Source organism: Zonotrichia albicollis, chromosome Z, assembly GCF_047830755.1.
Source record: "Zonotrichia albicollis isolate bZonAlb1 chromosome Z, bZonAlb1.hap1, whole genome shotgun sequence".
Classification (NCBI taxonomy): domain Eukaryota; kingdom Metazoa; phylum Chordata; class Aves; order Passeriformes; family Passerellidae; genus Zonotrichia; species Zonotrichia albicollis.
Genome location: NC_133860.1, coordinates 1,435,148 through 1,455,651, shown reverse-complemented (window position 1 = coordinate 1,455,651; position 20,504 = coordinate 1,435,148). Strand labels below are relative to the sequence as shown.

The window sequence follows — 20,504 nt, the reverse complement described above, 5'->3', positions numbered from 1 at the left end:
ATTGTGTTTCTATTGCATGTGCATCTTCTGGCATTAGCACCTTTTGAAAGTTCATCTTATTTCCATTTGCAGATTATAAACATGTCAAATAAGGTTGGTTATAATGCTGATCTTTGCAGTGTCTGCTAGATTGCTTTTCTAGTATAGCACTGTAAATGTTAATCAAATAAAGGCATTAGAATTTTTTTCAACAATATGTCTATTTTATCAATCTATCCATGGCACCAAAAAAAAATACTGTTTAATCAGTTTGGTCTTCTGCCCACATTTAAAGTCAAATTATGGGAATTTATTAAATTATCAAGGTTATACACTGACTGTTTTACAGACTGATAATGCATCCTGTTCTTCACTACAGTTTGTGTAGAGTACATGTATCCTATTACATTTGGAGTCTCTTAACATTCCCTGTTCTTACCATAGAATGGGTGCAGTGGGAAATGTGTAGCAAAATGCCTGTAAAAGACTGATTCAGAGATGTCTGTAAAATCTCAGATAAACCAAAGAAGCAGTATGTAGATTTTTTTATATATAGATATATATACTTAGCCTGTTAAATTTTTTGAGATTTGTAGGAGCAGAGAATCATCCAAGGTTGGGCATAAGCAAAATTCTCAAATCAGTATAGCAACTGAATGTAATAAAAATCTGTCAGGGTCTCGTACCTTCCAAGACTCTCTGCAAATAAAAATATCTCTGAGATCACTAAAAGGGAAGTAAAATTCTGATACTAGAGGTGAAAGTAAAGTAATTTGCCAAAGATCTGCATAAAATGTCAGTTTCAGAAACAGGAATATTGTACAAGTTAAGAGGAGCATTTTTAAATACCTAAATTTGTTCTGTGTGACAGCCTATTACATCCAAATGAGTATTCAATGTTATTAGAACCCCAACTATTCCCATGCTTGTTTTCATTACAAGGAACGCATGTAGTACCTCTGCTTGTACCTACTAAAGTAGGTTTTTTTGTAGTCAGCAGTATTTGCCAAGAACTTTTCATGCTGTCATTCTGTACAGTAAGTAAAAGGAGTTTTTGAACAAAATTAAATGTGAAAATCCATTCATTTCAGGCAAGAGTGGCCAGAATTCAACAAATCGAGAAGGACATTCTTCGTATACGTCAGCTCCTGCAATCACAAGCAGCTGAAGCGGAGGTTAGTGAGCAATAACTTGCCTTTTTTTATTGTGGGATGTGTTTTTTCTCTAAAAAACCCAAAATATTTTAATAAACTGGTAGGCAGAATTATTCCCATCAGCTGTTGATGTCACAATCAGGTAGTCAATATTCTTGGACTGTTACTTGCTCTGTTTCTAATGAACTGAGGATGGAATACTTGGATTAGTACTTGTACTACTGTGGAGCTTCTATCCACAGTAGTATGAGGACTGTAAGTTAAAAGTTTAGCTTGAAATTTCACTGAAAATGTCAATATGCAATGTGCTTATTGAGGCTGAGTCCTGGTTTTAGAAATAATTAAAACAATCAATTGTACATGCCTTTGTAATTATGAATCTGTGATAAGCACCTTCATGGTTTGTTTGTCTTTTGAAGGAGATAAAATGTAAAAAAAGGATGAATAGAGCTTCTGTCAGACTTCATTATAGAAGCCTGGTATATTTTAGTGTTTAAGTACAGGGCTCTGTATTAAGAAATGCAGGATGTTTCCTGTAAATTACAAAGTCCATAGCAGTAATTGCCATTAGCGAGAACTGCTGTCATGGAAATTCACTTAGAATGTCAACTCCATTTCTTGTACTGGTAAATTAAATTGTGTGTTTGACATGAATATTTTATGACTTGCCTTCACCCAAAATAACTACAGAAAAAGCTCAGAGCATCATTTGGATCACTAAAGGATGTATATTTTTCCATTTTGTAAATGGAAATTTTCCACTTGTTTCATAGTTCCATGATTGGAGGGAAATAAATTCTTATAAGTGATGCAGACCGTAGTGTGTGAAATTAAAGTTGCCTGGGCTATTGATATCAGTCAGTCCGGGTGTTTATAGATATTGACAAGATCTCCCTGAGCCTTGTTTTTCTCCAGCTGAACAGGCTCAGTTCTCTGAGCCTGTCTGTGTGTGAGAGATGCTCAGGACCCTTAAGGACTGCTGAACCCTGCAGAGGACTTGTTTCAGTGAATCAATCATAAATCCAGCTTTATTGTGCTGGGCAGACCTGAACAGGACTTTGGATGCTGAGGGGAGAGGAAGGGCCACCTCCCTGGCCCTGCTGGCAATATGCCCCTCCCTGCAGCAGAGGACAGTGTTGGAATTTTTGCCACAAGGCCTTTGAAAGGATGGCGCAGCAGGACCTCCAGGTGCTTCCCAGCTGGACATCTCCTGCCTGTGCTGGTGCCTGGGGTTGTTCCCTCACAGATGCAGGACATTGTACTCCCCTTCTTGAGCAGCTTGAGCTTCCCCTCAGCCCATTCTAGCCACCCATCCAGGCCCCTTTGGAAGGCAGCTGAATGCTGTGCTGTAACAGTTTCTCCAGCTTGAGGAGAGTGCACCGTGTCCCAGCATGCAGATGTTGGACAGTATTGGACTCAGTTTGCTTCCAGCTGTACTTTGTGCTACTGATTGCACCCTCCTGATTGCTAGCTATTCCAGCAGTTTTCAGTCCACATGCCTGTCCCTCACCTCCTGCTTGCTCCCTGAGCAGCAGTGCATGGACGTGCCAGAGAGCAGCACCCGGCCGTGCCCATTGCCCAGCGCAGGCCTGGGAGTGTTCCCAGCAAGGCAGCTGTGCTGCATGTTGTTCTTCCTTGCATGCCTGTGCTCAAGGACGTGCCCTTATCTCAGCTGTGTGCATTGCCCTTGTGTTCCCACCAGCCAGGGCTCCTGCTTGCCAGCCCTACCTTCTGTCCCCTGTTATTTCTAGTGTAATGCTCTCACTGCCTGGTTGACCACCCTCTCAGCAGATACTTTTGCCCCATATAGTCAGACAGTGTTTATCTTTTACTCTGGTTAAAAAAGAAAGACAGTTTTTTGAACTTGAACTCAGAGACTCAAACAGCATTGAGATGCAACTATGGAAAAAAGGTTTTGTCATAGTTTTTCACTCCTGCCAAATTATTTGGCTGCCTCATACACTAAAGGTCTGATATATTGAAATTTTTGCATGTTGTGTCTTATCTGGGAAATGTTTGGGTATCAGGTTGCATAGTTCATGTTTTAGGACAGACTTACTAGCATGCTGATGGTGGTAAAGGAGGCAGTCGCTAGACACACCCTAATACTTTACAGTGTGTTTTAGTCATTTCTGAGTGATGACCATCTCCTACAGAGAACAGCTACATCTGAAATTGTCTGGTGGTGCAGTAACACTGCAAAGTCCATATAACTGAAAAATACAAACATGAGACATTTTTTATATTTTTATCCAGTGCCTGATACTGAGCAAGTATATTTTTTTAAAGAAGAAGTCTATACAGTAGTGGGAAAAAGCTGGCAAATTCTTTTAACCTTAGCACAATATGTTTGATCCCTGTGTTTGTGGTTAATGCTTAGTTTTGTACCGTTCAGTGCTTAGTACAAATGCCAGAGATTAGCACAGACTTGTGTTAACTCCCTACATCTGTGACTAATAAGTTATGTTCCAACTAATGCTTCCTTATTTACTTATATCAGTAATTATTATGTATTAGCTGATACATTAGTTTTGAGAACAAGGATTGTGTGTGACAGCAAAGAATGATAAGAGAAGTACACTATGGCATGATCACATATTTGAGGTACTCTCAAGGAGAAAAGATTCATCAGAAGGTCTGAACTGTACCCAGATAAGTCCATGAAAATAATTAGAATATATGCATGTATTCAGGAAATGTGATGAATATGTATTTGTTTCTGGAATATACGCTGGTCTGTTAGTCTGTTACTGAGCATGCTCTGAGCAGAATTCCCCATACATTCAGCACTGGTAATAAAGAAATATTGGCTTTCTGAGCTGGTAAATTGGTTGGAGAGTTTATTTCCTGGTTTTTGGTGCCAGTAACCAAATTGAATGTGCTCCTTCTGTTATAAAGATCTGGTAACAATAATAAATATCACGGCTTGTCTGCTGATACAGTAGGCCCTGTGGTGATGCCAGTCACTGTGGAGCCCAAGTGCAATATATCTTGAAGGGTAAGACCAAATATAATGCTGTGGCATAAAATCAGCTTTTGGGAACCAATGAGCAGAGAAAATTCTCACACACATTTTATCACATTTTTAGGGTTTGGCAAATTGCTAAGTCTCATGAATGATTGTAGAAAAATTATTCTAGACGTGTCCAGAAAGAATTTTCAGCTCTTGGGTACAATATGAAATTATTTAAAAGGAAAAAGGAAATTTTTGGCAGTAGTTGTACAAGCCCTTCTTTCATAATATCTGTAACTTGAAAATACTTCCATTAGGCAGTGTTGCTGTAGATAAAATATAGAGGTTTTTTTTCTTCCTGAAATTATGCTCAGCAGGTTTTATACTGTGATGGACATGAGCATTCTCAATCATTTTTCTCACAAGACTTTCTTTTTGGTCTTCTTGGTCTTCGAATCAACCATAGCAAAATTATTTCTTACAGTTTCTTTTGTTGCATTTTCCATTTTCTCATATATCTCTTATTTATACATGTATGTCTATTGTGTTTAATATGGAGTAATGGCAATTCCTAATGAATATATGTGTCAGCATCTCAGGTTTACAAAACGTTAGGTAAAATTATTTGTAATTGGGTTTCTTAGCAGAAATAGTCAAGGTCTACTGTGCTAGTTAGAGTTTATAATTTTTACTAATAAATACATGGAAATTAATAACTGATAATTATAATTCTCGTTGACATCAGAAGCATTTAGAACATTGCGGCAAATGCAATGGAAGGAGTAGCTCCATGTCCCTGTAATCAGCACATGCAGTCTCCCACAATTTTGCTGCAAGAGCAAACAGGAGAACTCTGTCAAACTGACTTTTATGGTCTGATGCCAAAATTCAGCAATGGCAGGGGTTACAGAGCCACCTTAGTCCTCCTCAAAAGTCATGTTTCAAAACAGGTTAACCCAGGGGACCTGTGTGCCATTCTCTGGCAGCTGTGCCTCACGTAGGGTTTAGAGAGCCTGCTGCTGTTCACATGCTGTTCTTTGCTGATGTGGTTGGTGGCTTCTGTATTTTCTTCCACAGGTCCTGTGTTCAGCGTTAAAAGGCACCATGAAGGAGGGACATACTTTCTTTCAGTGGTTATATTGCCTTTCTAACCATTAATCTGCAGTCTGTCAGATGAATATTAATTCATTTACAGTAAAACTGTATCTATACAAAAATATATTTACATTATCCATCTGCATGGATATGGGCTATTTTCATGTGTTATAAATAAATATGTTTTAACATGTTATACATTATAATAATATAGTACATATTTATATAAATACTCCATTTTCAACTAATAACCTGCTTTCTGCTGCCTGTGTTGTTATTAACTCCTTTGTGCCAATCTGCATTAAGAGAACAGTTCACTTCAAATGACTTCAGTGGCTGAAGTGGTAGGGAGTCTTCACTAAGAATTCACAGATTGGATGTTCAAGTCCAGCTGATAACTCATGTGACAGTAATGGGTTTGTACATTGTGAGCACATTCTGCATTTCAAATCTGATAAACCCTGCTAGTAACTGTTAAAAACTGCCTTGCAAATTAATTTGTGCGTTTACTACATTTTGTATTGGCATATTCTTGAGAGTGCTTCGGGGAAATGGGAAAGCATCTCATTCTTAAATAGCTTGTAGAAAACAAATGTTTGTTAGTAGAAGCAGAAAGTGTTAAAGGAAAGCAGAAACTTTTCTTGTCAGGGAATGAAATATCTCTGTGTCTGTGCTGTGGATGCAGCAGAACTATTTAATAGATACACTCCATTTTCACCACCCTGTCCCAACCCCCAGGAGTGTTCTTGGAAGAGGAGTAGTACTTCCTCTCAGGTGACCCAGTGGATCAGAGCCCTGCTAATGAACCGTTCAGATTTTCACCTCTATTACTGGCATGTCCAGTACTACTTTCTTCGTGCTTTGCAGTCATTTAGTGACTGGAGAAATCTGTCTTGATTTTGTCAAACTCATAATTACATTTTATTCAAGATTGAAGTGTGTTGTGAGAGAGGAATTCAGCATTATACTGAATTCACCTCATGTACAGCAAGGCCTGATCTTGACTGAGTGCCACACTCTTGTACTGAGAACCACAATTTCTTCAGTTACTGTATGAGCATCAATAGCAGTTTCATTTTATACACAGTGACAGAGAGGGTGAAAAATTATATCAGATTTTAGAAAGAAGTAACACTATGTGTGCTAAAATACTTTGAGATTTGCTTTGTGGCTTACTTATTTTCTGTAAGTGAAGGTATAATGTCAAGGAATTTTTAACCTATAGTTGTTTCCAATTTCCTCACATTACTAGTTTGTATAATAGCCTTTTTTACATACCTTATTCATTTAGTTAAACTATATTTACACTTTTAAATTTTTCTCTAAATTAATTACTTCACATGCTGATTAGTGATTTCTGAAATTCTGCTTAATGTTAAGTAAGACTCCTCTGCCTTAGATGAACAAAACAGAGTTATTTATGCCAGTGATACTGTATGAATTTAATTACTGAGAGTATCCAAAGATGTTTCAGGGTGTGCACATTGAAGAGAGGTATTGCTAAAAGTCAGAGATAAATATCCTTAAAGCAAGATGAGGCAGACTGTGCCATGCTAGGCTCTGCAGCTCAAAAACATTGCAGAGCCACATAGAAACTGGATGACATATACCATATGTGGCTAAACAAATTAATTAAGATTGTGTTGTCTGTTAGGTAGTATCCTTTCAGTATGTGAAATGAAGCTTGGCAACAAAAGCAATACTTAAAAAATAATATTGCTTTCAACTCCAAACTTCAGCCATTTCCATGGATTATTCATGTCTTTCTGAAAATCTGAAATGTTTTAAACCTATTAATAGATGATGTTTGATACTTCACATATTCCATAACTGCTCATTTAAATGCCTATCAGCATCAGGAAGACCAATTTAGTTTTTATGTAGATGTGTATAAATCAGTTTTCCTAAAGGAACTGAAACCTCTGTACCAGCTTGCCATGTCAGTTAAATTTATTTTGGCAAAATTTTAGATGGATCAGTACCAGGCTGTATAAATTTCTTTTCTGTCAAAGTGGTAATTCCTGCACTGTTTGTCCTTGACATTTAGAAATATTCTTATAGTAGAGATATCCTTCTGTTCAAGCAGAAATTATTCATCTTTGAACGTGAAGCTTAATTGAACAGTGCTGGCCATGGTCCCCAGTAAAAGCAGGGATCACGTGTCCAGCAGAGCAGACAGTTGTTTGCTCCAATTCTGTTACATTTCTGATAGGGATGTGAGCACAGCTGGTGGAAAATGGTGCTGCTGTGTGTCACAGCAGATCCTTTGTCTTGCAGGGCTGTAATCCTCAGAGGAAATGGTTCTCTTTCATCTCGCAGTTTTTGAAGGCGCTTAGTCTCGGCTGTTAATTTCTGAGGCTCAGGGTTATGAAATGCAAAGTGCTGCTCAGTGGCTTTCTGAGGATGCAGTATTGATGTGCTCACAGCCAGGAAAGCTTTGAATGGTAAATTGTACCTCATTTCTGTTTGTAATTTCATAAACTCTTGTATTAACAGAGAGCACCTCAAAGCAAGCATGAGGCAGGTTCCCGTGATACAGAGAGGCAGAATGAAGGTCAAGGAGCAGCAGAAATCAGTGTGGCAACCAGCAGTACTGGTCAGGTAAGTAGAGTATTTTCCTTGTTTTAATATAATTAAATATTTGAGACGTATAATGCTTACATGCTGGTATTTAACTTAGTGTGTTTGCATGCCTACTCATTTAAAAAAAAAGTATATTTTTCTTCTTTCCATCTATGTCTGGGAAATTTATTGTATTTACTGTAAGGAAGTGTTTGAATAAAGGGACATATAAATATTCAGTAATGCAGGGAGCATTTTTCTTTTGTTTAAATGATTAATGAGCCTAATGGTGTGAAAGAGATGGCAAGAGTGACTACAGGAAATGTATTTCATTGTAGGTGAATGGTAATATGAAAAGTGCTAGTAAATTATGGAAAATTGTTCAAATTTTCATTTTAGAAACTACCACTAAGATGCTGGTGAATTTTAAAAAAAGAAGAAAAGCAAATGACAGGTTTATTATTAATGTTTCTTCAATACTGTATTATCTAAAGCTTTGAAACTGAAGTATCAATGAGGTAATCTCCTGAAAGTTGGCTGAAGGGTTATTTAAATGCTTCTAAATAATCTTCCATTGCTGTTTCTCCTTTTATTACTGAAATACATTAGTGGAATATTTTGAGGTATACATTAAATTCTTTACTTTTCCTTTAAAATCAATATTTATTACTACTCTCTTTGGCTAAAAATACTTTCATTTGTTTACCATGATTATTTTCTTTCATGATTTCCAACTGTAGCTTAGACATTGCCACTAGTAATTTGGGTTTTTAAAACTTCACACTACAGATTTAATGGTTGAATTGATATACAGGATGTTTTTGTTACTCCAGGGAAGTAAAATTATTTCAATATTTCCAAAAGTGTCTTGTAGAAGATTTATCAGTAAGACTTGTGGTTCGGCTTGAATATTTCTCTTGATTAAACGTTAAGCACAGCCCATAATTTTGCTTTTGAAATACATTTGATCACCATTTGGAATTAAATTCTATCATCTATATCTTATTGTGGTTCTGACTCTTAATTCTTATGACAGCTTTATTGTGTGGGAAGAAAATAGTTCACTGCTGCTTTTGGGATGAAAGCATAATGTACTTAAATAATTGATGCATTGTTGCTCTATCATCCATCTTCAGAGAATGAATTAGGAGTTTTTTCTGGACAATGTATTTTACAGAGAAAGAAGGAAGAAGGGATTGACATGTCTTGGCAGACTTATGCAAATGGAAGATCCGTTCATAATTCAGTTGAGGCCTTAATGTTGAGGATTTGTGCAATTTTGACCTTTGCCTTGTAAAAATATATAAAACATGGCTATTCCTTCCTCCTGGTGGGGGATAGAGCCAGGGCACTGTATCTGTTTTAAAACAGCCATCTGGGGATTATTTCCTTTCAGTGCAAGTCCAGACAGAGAAGGTTTAATGGATTGGACATAACATTTATTTTTGATAAACCAGCTGAGTATACTTAGAGCAATCACCATTCAGTGGAGTGAAAAAAAAAAAGTTTTCACCAATTTATTTTGTTCTAATTGGTTTTGTAGTGAGTGTTAATTGAATCCAGGATTTTTCACTTTTCAAGTGTGTCCTTTTCAGCACCATCTTTCAGCTTTCTTTTCCATTGCACTCACTACTTTCCTGCTGAAGTAAAATTTTGTTTATAGCTTCATTTTGGAAGTTCTATAAAGGAATTTGTTGAGATTGTCCATCTTGTTAAGAAAATACGTCACAAAACAGAGACAATTACTCAGCTGGCATGGTAAATAGCAAGGTAAAACAATGAGTGAAAGATAATGAAATATAAAAGCCAGAAACAAGATGATGTAGACAGGAAAAGATTTTGAAGAAGGTCCTACACAGGAAGGGTCCACCTAACATTTCCTTGTCATTTCCCATTTTCTTGGATAAATGACTGTTCACCTGACATTACTTCCTTGGCATTGGTCTTTACAAGCCAGTGAGAAATGTAGTTACACTTCAGCTGAGCAGGCAGCAGGCCCTGAGGGAATAGGTTACCTGAACTGAGGTTGCTTTTCTGTCTGCACCATGATGAATTTTAATAGATAGTGCCCAAGACTTGTGTCATTTTTTACCTTTTTGCATGAAACAATCACACTGAGCTTAATGGATAATTTTGGTATGTGCATTATGTTGAACCTGTAATCCTCTGAATGTAGTCTGAGGAAATATGAAGGGACTGCAGGGTGTAAAATTCCGGGAATTCATTCCCATATACGTCACATATTCTATAGTGAAGTATATGGGAATATTTCCCATATACTTCACTATAGCACTGAACATTATTTAACTGAATTATGGAGAAAATGTAGTGTGATTTTCTTCCTATGCTTTTAAATTCTGATTTTTTTCCCTGTAGTCAACAGAGAAAATAAGTGTTTGCTTACATAGGAAATATAGAAGGGAATAAATAGTGTTAATATAAATAATTCCAGTTATACTCTTGTAGCATAAAATACTTCTGGAACATGTATTACATTTTCTGGATTCAAATATGTAAATGAAATTAGTAATAATGTAATGTGTTTAAATATTCCAATATAACTACATTCTTTTCTGTTTATACAAACACTTCTTTAAGTTACTCCTACCTTGTATTTACAAGTCTCTTTCAATTTCATGTTGAGCTGTTAAAATGTTGTGAACTGCAAAATTTTCCTTTCTTTATGGATCACATAGAAAAAACAGACATTATTTCAAAGTGTCTTCCATGGAATTTTCTTCAGTGTGTTACTTATTTTTACAGGAAAAAAATTATATCCATTGATCCTCATAGTTTGAAAATGTTTTGCAAATTAGGCTAATAATTCCCTTAACTGATTTTAGCTTTTTTAGAAGATCAAATGAAAACAGGTGACTACCTCAGGAAAATAGTTATTGATACTAGAAGTGTTCTCTAAACAAATATATCTTTAATTTCCCAGAGCAGATGGGAAGAGAGTGATATAGTAAGGGAAACATCACAGATAGAAAACAACAGCAAATAAAAAAGTAAGAATATTGAGTGGATAAAAAAATCGCAGAAAAAGGAAAAATGTAAATACATGAAATTAATTAAAATAAGACAAAGATGCTAATAATTGAGTCTTGCTAATACAGGTAGGAGCATACCTAGATTCTAGGAAAATTACATCAAGTATTGTCAGCATTATTCAATAGTTTTTACTACACCACTTAGGCTTTGCTTTTGAAATAAACAAATTCAGGCAGAGTTACTCATTGCCCAGAGCAGTCTCTTCTTGATGGTGGGTTCTCAGATACTACTCCAGTGCACTACAAAATCTGACATAAAAGTGGAGTCTGTTTTTTTCACTCTGTCAAAGTTTTATTCAGTTTGTTCCAAAATCTACTTCTTCTTGGTGAAAATAGTAATTAAATCCATTCAGTTGAAAATACAGTTCTATTGGGACTGAATCTCAGGAAAAAAGGTTAATAAAACCAGGTTAACAGTGACCTCTCTGTTGTGTCAGGGCAGAGAGGACCTAAGAGAAGCAGGTTGGCAGTTCATTGCTGTCGGCACAACTGCATCATCCAGTGCTAAAACTCAATGTTGTTCTGTCCCTCAGACTTTGTTTTATATGAGTTGTTGTTTAAATCTGTAGGGTTCTGCTGCTCGAGTGGACCATGAGACAGCCAGTGTTATGAGCTCTAGTAGTAACTATTCTGTTCCTCGCAGACTGACAAGTCATCTGGGTACCAAGGTAACCGAAGATTACAAACCACAGGTCGCTAATGCTACATTTTTACTAATACAATAACCTCATTGTTTCTGCCAGTAGTACTAATATTATCTGAACAGTCTTGTCCATACATAGTAATTTTTATTAAGTTAAAGTTTAGTATATTTTTTCAGCTTTGAAAATACATGCACAGAAATCTTTTTTCTAACTTGTTGATGATGAGTTAAGAGTTGTTACAGTAAGGAACAAGCAATTCCTAAAAGCTACTGGGATATCAAAAAACCTTGTGATGTTGCTTTATAATTCATGATGAAAATTAACCTTTTTAAGAGCATTTCTTCAAATACTTTTGCAGAGTCCAAATCCACAAAACAGACACCAGTTGCCAAGAAATTAAACAGACCAAATGAATTTATAGCCCTTCATAGCATCTGCAGATAGAAGACTGCACTAAAAAGTACATATGCAGCATGAAAAGAGAGGGGAAGAAAAGGGCAAACTCATGAGCCACTGATCTCATACTGCCTCTGGAATCAGCAGCTGTGTGGATACTGTGGGTGGTGTGCCAAGAACAGTTCTTTGGGATGGTGGGCCTATTAATTTTGCATAGTGTTAATGATTTTGGGCCTACAAACAGTGTTACAGTGTTGTAATTTCAGTCCTACGCTTTATGCACATCCTAAATGAAGTTGATAACAGCTGTTTGTCTGCCAGTTTTCACTGCAAACTGTAGAACTCCACAAAGTTACAAACGGTGGGAAAGCCCTGAAGTCAGGAAGAGGAGTGAGTGTGGAAGGATACAGGCAAAGTCATAGGTTTAACTGAGTGTACTCTGGCGTAGGAGATTATTAATGCTTTAAAAGGGAAAATGGTAGAGATTCTAAATGAAGGAGTACATTTACAGGTGCAAAAAGAGATGAGTCTGTGGGCAGTCAGTGTAAACAAGAGAAACAAATAGATTTGTTTGTTTTTCCTATAATACAACTTGCATTACAGCTGCAAGTTGGAGGCCTGATTTGGTGGCTTCTTCAGCTTTATTCTCTGGCAAAAACTTAGCCTTCCAAAGCCAAGTAACACTGTATTATAGCTGCCAGTTGAAACATTTACAAAGAGATGCACATGAAGCAAATTAAATTCACTCTCCTTTAAGAATCAAAGGCTTTGTTTAAATGCTACATTTGGGGTTTCCCAGACGAGGAAGACAGGATCTCCAAACTGGGATGCTAGACTGTCATAGAAGTCTATTTCAATGGGTTTTGCCATGCAACCATACATTTTAACAAACTCTAAGATTTGTATTGCCTCAGCAACCCTGTAAGTGTTTAGAGAAGTCCATGTTACCAGACTCGCTGTTTAGTCTGCCTGCTGATGTTCTTTGTTTTTTTTTTTTTTTTGAAACTTGGTATGTGTATTAATCTTCAGGCACATTGGAATTGTCACTGAAGACACCAAATAAAATCATTCATTGACAGGGCAACCAGTGCAAATATCTAATTATTAGTAGGAAAATTTGTCTAATGGTTCCAAGTCTTATTTCTTCCTTATTTACTATATTCTAGAGAAATACACATGCTGTTACTTTATAATTTCCTTTGATAGTTTCTTTATGTGGTGCTTTGACTTTCAGTGTTCCTGTTTATCTTGGCTTTACAAGTTTGGAGTTTTTAGATAGTATCTAAGATCATCCTCTACATCCTGTTATTCTGTTAAAAGTTGACTAGAAGAATCAAATGTATTTCTTGATTGAAAGCTGTTACTGAAGAGTGGGAGTACAAATAGTGCCTTGACCACAATATTACACAAAAGCCAAGGGAATCACTAAAAAAATCACTATTTTTAATTTTTACAAGTGGGTTACTCCAAGTTAAATGGGTAATTCTGGATTTTCATGGCATGAGTTAATTAGACAAATGCTCAATATTTTATACATACTAAATAAGCATTTGTTTGCTTTACTGTTTTTATCCCTGTAAACTTGAAAAAGTATTAAACTCTTTAGTTTTGCACTTGCTCAAAACAATCTGGTTCATATAAAAGTCAGTGATCATAACAAAAAATTACCAGTTAATTTGAGGTATTTTAAATGAAAACTTTAAAATACATGGATGTTTTTTCAGCATGATGTAGACTATAAATAAAGTGTAATGAATTCACACAGAGGATACCTTTTTAAAGAAAGATTTAATTTGAAGGTATTTTGGTAGCCCAAAATGAAACACTTTAATTATACATTTGTTTAACCTTTTTGTATGATGGAAATCTGGAAGTCTTTGCTATTGGTTTTGTAGATTAATACAGTTACACACAGCTATGCCCCACTTCCAGCCATTTAACCACTAAGTGGAATTTATTAAGATTATGAATGCTGAAGTAGTAATAGTATTTAATTACATTTAAACAGCACAATTTTTTTCACCATTAAATAAGGGGATTTTTTGCTCATATGTACCATTCAAGTTTCGTTTCAATTTGATATGTGTTTTTAAAACGTAACTGTATTTTTAAAATCATTTCACCTGCAGGTGGAAATGGTGTATTCATTGTTATCAATGCTTGGTACTCATGATAAAGATGACATGTCAAGAACATTGCTAGCAATGTCTAGCTCCCAGGACAGCTGCATAGCCATGCGTCAGTCTGGATGTCTTCCTCTCCTCATCCAGCTTTTACATGGCAACGATAAGGACTCTGTGTTGTTAGGAAACTCCCGTGGTAGTAAAGAGGCCCGTGCCAGAGCCAGCGCAGCGCTGCACAACATCATTCACTCCCAGCCTGATGATAAGCGAGGCAGACGGGAAATCCGTGTGCTCCATCTCTTGGAGCAGATCCGTGCTTACTGTGAAACGTGTTGGGAATGGCAGGAGGCACATGAACAAGGCATGGACCAAGACAAAAACCCAAGTAGGTTCTGCAAGCCATATAAAAGCATTTCAAAGATATATTGAAAAGAGTGAATTTACAGAAAGTACGGCTTTAATCTGACTTCTTGTTGAATGTATGCAAGTTCTGTTATATACATATATGTGTGTGCATCATTTCTCCTTTATTTAAGTTCAGCTACTGTTGGGGAATAGTATGTGTCACAGATACAATACCCTATTTAGAAGCTTTTTGAATTTAAATCTTGGACTTTGGTGTACTTTACAGATAGTAATTCTAGTGGTTTGTATTTGTAATTTGTAAAATAATATTGAATATATACTCATTATAGTTTACATTTTTATGGATAAACAGTCCCAAATTGCTCTTCATGCAGATGTTTAGGAGATAGCACTTTCCATTTGGCAGAGGGGCAAAGAGAACAAATTAAATAATCTCCATCTATCAAAATGAACTGCTGTTTATGATGTTATATGTGAGAAATGTAAATTAATAGGATTTTTCTCAGGGAACAGTTAGAAAAATAGATTTAAGCTTCGAGTTACCTTTGTTGCTCCTCTGAATTGAGGGCGTCCCATGAGTGTAGCCTGTAGGTGTCCGTGGCAGGTGTGTGACTGAAATCAGGGCTGCCTTTTGCCTGATGCAATTCAGCAGAAGTGGCCTCTGCACAAGCTGTATCATAGTATCATAATAATGCCATTTCTGCATTATCCAGAACCTAGCTCACAAAAGTATGAACTTAAAAACTTCTAGGTTATGAAGCAGAAGTTTTAATTAACCATTCATAAGGATATAGCACTCAAAGAAACAGAGTATTATTTATTGCCACCAGAATATTTGACCATATTGATTTGTTTCACAAATATTATTAATTTCTAAGAGTAATAAGGTAATATTTTTTGCACTGCAAGTCGTGTTTCTAGCTCAGCACATACATTCAGAATTCTCCCTAATTTGTTTTCAAGCATCAAATATATTTACAGTACACACTTTCTTTAGTAATATTCTTAACTAATTGTGTGTTCATGGATTACTGGGAAGATACAGACCTGACCAAAACTGCAGCTGGTTTATTTTTAAGATTAGATTTGCTCTGGAGAACTTATGATCTAGACAAAATCACCTGGAAGGTACTAATTGTTACCTGTTTCTGGATCAGTGCCTGCTCCAGTGGATCATCAGATTTGTCCTGCAGTGTGTGTTTTGATGAAACTTTCATTTGATGAAGAACACAGACATGCAATGAATGAGCTTGGTAAGATCAAACTTGAGAAGCTTGCTAGAAACCATTGCTAGAAACTTCGTGCATGTCACTGCATATATGGCTTTTTTTTACTAACGATTTAAGCTATTAACAGCAATTCGTTTGTGTCAGTTGTTGCCCCCTAAGTGGTGAAAGGAGTTGAAATTAACTACATCATTTCCCTGTGGATAAATTATTATGTCAGTTACTGCTTTTTCTGGCATGAATTGTGAATTTCTGAAGAGTAATATTATTGTGGAAATATTTGCAATTTTACAAGTATTGGACTTAAAACTGAGACTATTTTCCAGGATGGGTGGTTTTTTGATTTGTGTTTTAGTGGGGTTTTTTCATCCTGCATATGTTCTTATTTGACAGCCTGAATTTTTTTAGTTCAATAAATTCCATGTTTATAATTTTAGCAATTCATATCTCTTTCTGAGCATTGTGGTTTTCAGACATTTGAGGTTTCTTCTGTGCATAAAATGCAATTTGTTCCTTGCTACATATGTCCTGTATGTACAACATTAGAGTACGGCTATGACTTTTTTTCTTACCTGAATATTTTTAAAGGAGGTTTGCAGGCCATTGCTGAACTGCTGCAAGTGGATTGTGAAATGTATGGACTCACAAATGATCACTATAGTGTTACCCTAAGGAGGTATGCTGGCATGGCTCTGACAAACTTGACTTTTGGAGATGTGGCAAACAAGGTGAGAGCAGAACTGTAAACTTGCAGTAATTTCAGTTCATAGCTGTTTGAATTACAGCTCTCAACACAGGTGATTAAAATCTCCAGGATAGGATATTGAGTTTAAACTCAAAGCAGTTGAGTTCATATACTCTCTCTATTCCATCCTGTTGCTGACAGAGAGCACCACAAACAGGATGCTCCATCATATATCTATGGTATTGGCTCTCAAATCACTTTTGTCACTAAAAGCAAGGATTTTATCTATTGACCTGCTTTTTTAATGAGAACTAGGTTAGTACAGCACACAGTGATTTTATAGTAACTGATTCTTTCTGAGAATATTGAATTAAAGTACAGTAGTAATTGGGTCGTTTTCTGAAGTTTTCAGTTATTTAACAATACTATTGCTGTCTAATGAAATTTTTCCAACCTCAATTCAGGGTAGAGCTTGCTTTTAAATATATGGAATGTATCTGGATCAAACTGGGCACCACTTCAATCATTATAAGAGAAAATTGGTTCCCCTAATTTCTGACAAGGACATTTCTTTTAAACACTGGAAACTTCCAATAGATTTGCCAGTCTGTGTATCTTAAAAAAACTCAATACTGAAGACCTACCCTTCTGCTCTAGAGGGAAGACATTTCAGCAGTAAATGGAAATAACAGACTTCAGAGAACTCAGGATTTGTTCTCTCACTAGGTAGTAGGTAACAACACATTGCTAGCTCACAGTGGTTTTTATCTGGTGCAAAGGAAAGAAGGCTTCTAAGGCAGTAAAGATCAAGATCACGTCCTTGAAGTGCTGTAAAAAATACAAGATTTTAGCACAATTTTGCCACTTATGTACTTAAACTGATAGCTGTGCTGAAATTTTGTAGTAGTTGTAAACCAAGTATTTATTGTTGACAAGATATTTGCTAAGTTTTTATTGAACATAGATATGATTTGCTTAAAATATCAAAACATTGTGCAGAAGCAGCCATCTAACCTGCTATTTAATACTACTCACTTTCTTTTTTCTCCTGATTCCTAACAGGCTACATTATGTTCCATGAAGGGCTGCATGAGAGCTCTTGTAGCCCAGCTGAAATCTGAAAGTGAAGACTTACAACAGGTAATGCTCTTTTGAGATAAAATACTTCTTTTATTGTCTTATCTGCCTTAACTTTGACGTAAACTTTTTCTCATACTTATTTCATTAATTAGGAAGTACATTCTTCTTGTAAAATATTCTTATCTGTGGGATCACGTTCTGGCTTTTTTTGTGGTTTGGTTTTTTGTAAATCATAATGCATGGGCTGCAAATCTTTTCTTATTACTCTGATCTGTTACTGTCTGGTCTAATGGGTCCTGTGTAAGGAAAACAGCCTGAAATAAAGCCTTTAGGAAGTGCTTAGGGTAATCCTCAGAGCTGAGAGAGCAGAACTGTTGGAACTTGTGTAAAATTACTGAATATTAAATTACAGTCAACTTTAACTAATGCTTATTGCATACAAAGTGGAACAATTCTTTAAAATAAAACTGCCCTTTTCCTTGCAGCCTGACTGAATCATCAGACATAAGAGCAATTTTAAATAAAATTGACCTTATCTCTTAAAATGCTGTTAACAGAATATTCTCTCCTTAACAGGAGGAGCTCGCTAGTTACAATTGAGGAAAATATTAGAATTACAATAGAAATTCTTGGATAAACACCGTGATGTGCTATTAGGACAGGTATTGAGTATTCTTGAAAAGAGAGTCACAGCCCCATGGGCCCTCTGACCTCTGGGATGTCTCCAGCCACTGGCACCTAGACACCACACACACACAGAGCAGGAAGTTCTCCACTCAGAACAAGTTATAAATGGGATCAGTGTACTCAAAAGGCATGTCCACACAACTATATCAGCCAATCAGCTGTTCAGACGTCACTGTGCCTTTCTGTCCCCTGTCCTTTCCTGTGCTGAAAGATCACCTCAATCCATCTGTTTTCCTGCATTTGAAACCTTTGGGTCCTGCCATCCTGCAATAAGTGTTCTACAGTTCCAGAGTGCTCTTCCCCTGGATCCCACAGTGTCCCACATCCCCTCTGTCCAAAATGGGTGGAGAGCGTCTCCCTTTGACTCCCCTGAGTGTCACAGCCGTGCCACAGGGTGATGGGTTCCCTGGGAGAGTTCTGGGAAGAGCCTGGACAGGGCACAGTTCCCACCTGGCTTTGGGCTCCTGTGTTGAGGTGGGCTCTGAAGGTCTGGTGGCTCCTTGGGAGCAGCCAGGGCTGGGTGTTCCCAGGCCCTTCCATGTGCCATGGCTGTCTGTGCTCCACTGTGGGGGTGAGCAAGGGAGCATTCACGACATAACCTGAAAAGTTTATGCACTTCTGTGACAATGAGAACACCCATAAGCAAAAGTTTTCTATCAAATTAATTTCATGAGGGATATGCATGCTTACAGCTGCTCATGAAGGGATGGAGTTGAATGTGTAATGACTGCCCACTACAGTGACAACCTATCTCAGTCTAACTGCTGCCAAGTACCAGGACATCTTCTGGAGATAGCTATTCTGCTTGTAAAAGGCAGAATGTATTTTAAAAATACTTTAAAGAGCTTTATAAACATCAAAATAATCATACCATATGAGAGACAGGCAAGTGGTATTGTTCTAAGTGAAAAAAGTGAAAAAAATATTATATAAATCTCTCCTTTGAGATGATATAACTCTAAACAGACATAAGAATAGAGAAGCAGGGAACCTGACTTCCAATCTCTGTTTTAAGTACCAACACACAAAAGCCAGTAGCTTTGATCAAACTTGATGCTGAAACGTTAGACCAGTCTAGCAGACAATACAACAAAAAGCAGATGTTAGCAAATATTAGTTCAGTAATTGAACATGACCACTGTTAATTAACATAGCATTTGATAAGTCCAGGAGGAAAGTCTGATAACCTGCTAAAAACATTCCTATCTTGAAATATGTTACTTTTCTTTCTCATTTTGCAGGTCATTGCAAGTGTATTGAGGAACTTGTCCTGGCGAGCAGATGTAAACAGTAAAAAGACTCTAAGAGAAGTTGGAAGTGTGAAAGCATTGATGGAATGTGCTTTAGAAGTTAAAAAGGTATCTTCTATAAGTTATTAAATTGAATTTTTGAGAGATTGCATTTTTTTCACACAAAACACTAATATGACCATTGACCATTTTTAATAACAGCAGTTGCTGAAACAGTTGATGTGGCTCAGGTAATTTTTCTGGAAGAAGAGTTTGATTTAACATAGCAGCAGACCACAATGGAGCAATGTCACCTCAAAACTAGTGTTGATATTATTTATGAGGGTTGACTGCTTTTGCTTTTCAGTTTCATGAGCTGTGCTGTTAAAATAGTCTTTTTTATAATTTTGTCATTTAATAAAAGCTCTTTTCAGTTAATTAGTAGGCATCTACGACTTCTTTGGTGTGTAGATGAGAGTATATTCCATCCCAGAGACTGCTGCCAAGTGGTCTTCAAGCCCTTCTATCATTGTAGCAGCAAACAAGTATTGAGGCATGTATTTCTGATACCTCTGAGGCAGGCAGTATCAAATCCATGGCTGAAGGAAGGAGCAAAGTAAACAAAATACATGTGCACTGCTGCCTGCACCTTACCACCCCAGAAAGCAGAATTGGAGTGTACACAGCTCCTTGAAGCTAACTTAATGTGTTTCTGAGAGCTTAAGGTCAATAGCTGAAAACTTCTCCTGTCATGTTGCTGTTTTCCTAGGAATCCACCCTGAAAAGCGTTCTGAGTGCCTTATGGAATTTGTCAGCTCACTGCACCGGGAACAAAGCTGACATATGTGCTGTTGATGGTGCTCTTGCATTTCTGGTTGGCACACTGACATACCGGAGCCAAACAAACACTTTAGCCATCATAGAAAGTGGAGGAGGAATACTAAGAAATGTTTCTAGCCTAATTGCTACTAATGAGGACCATAGGTGGGTACACTTCTGACGATTTTTAGTAGTTCCACATGTATATTTATTAGATAGTTTCTATGACCAAGCCTTAATATGAATGCATGTGTTAAGTATAGTAATTAAAAACAGTTAATTTCTAGTACATTTGATGAAGTGGGTATTTCACTTACATAACAGGAATGTGCGAACAGATTAAGAGCTGCTGCTTGCTAATGATGAACTGTACTGAAAGCTAACTATTCATATTTGTAATAGGATTTTGTTAGCATTCAGATAAAAGCTAGTGGAAATACAAGTTATTTGACAGGA

At 36.7% G+C, this 20,504-nt stretch overlaps 1 protein-coding gene across 6 annotated transcripts in view; it reads left to right on the top strand.

The window, feature by feature from the left end:
* The window catches only part of APC (APC regulator of WNT signaling pathway), a 94,929-nt gene that overhangs the window by 61,530 nt on the left and 12,895 nt on the right, over nucleotides 1-20,504 (top strand). For 5 of the 6 annotated variants that reach the window (XM_026797723.2, XM_014272392.3, XM_014272393.3 and 2 more), the window contains 9 exons: nucleotides 1,071-1,154; nucleotides 7,678-7,782; nucleotides 11,363-11,485; nucleotides 13,963-14,341; nucleotides 15,480-15,575; nucleotides 16,137-16,276; nucleotides 17,296-17,373; nucleotides 19,242-19,358; nucleotides 19,999-20,213. In XM_026797723.2, the coding sequence (XP_026653524.2) occupies nucleotides 1,071-1,154; nucleotides 7,678-7,782; nucleotides 11,363-11,485; nucleotides 13,963-14,341; nucleotides 15,480-15,575; nucleotides 16,137-16,276; nucleotides 17,296-17,373; nucleotides 19,242-19,358; nucleotides 19,999-20,213 (1,337 nt within the window). The remainder of the gene's footprint in view (nucleotides 1-1,070; nucleotides 1,155-7,677; nucleotides 7,783-11,362; nucleotides 11,486-13,962; nucleotides 14,342-15,479; nucleotides 15,576-16,136; nucleotides 16,277-17,295; nucleotides 17,374-19,241; nucleotides 19,359-19,998; nucleotides 20,214-20,504) is intronic. The other variant, XM_074533060.1, reaches the window with a different exon arrangement.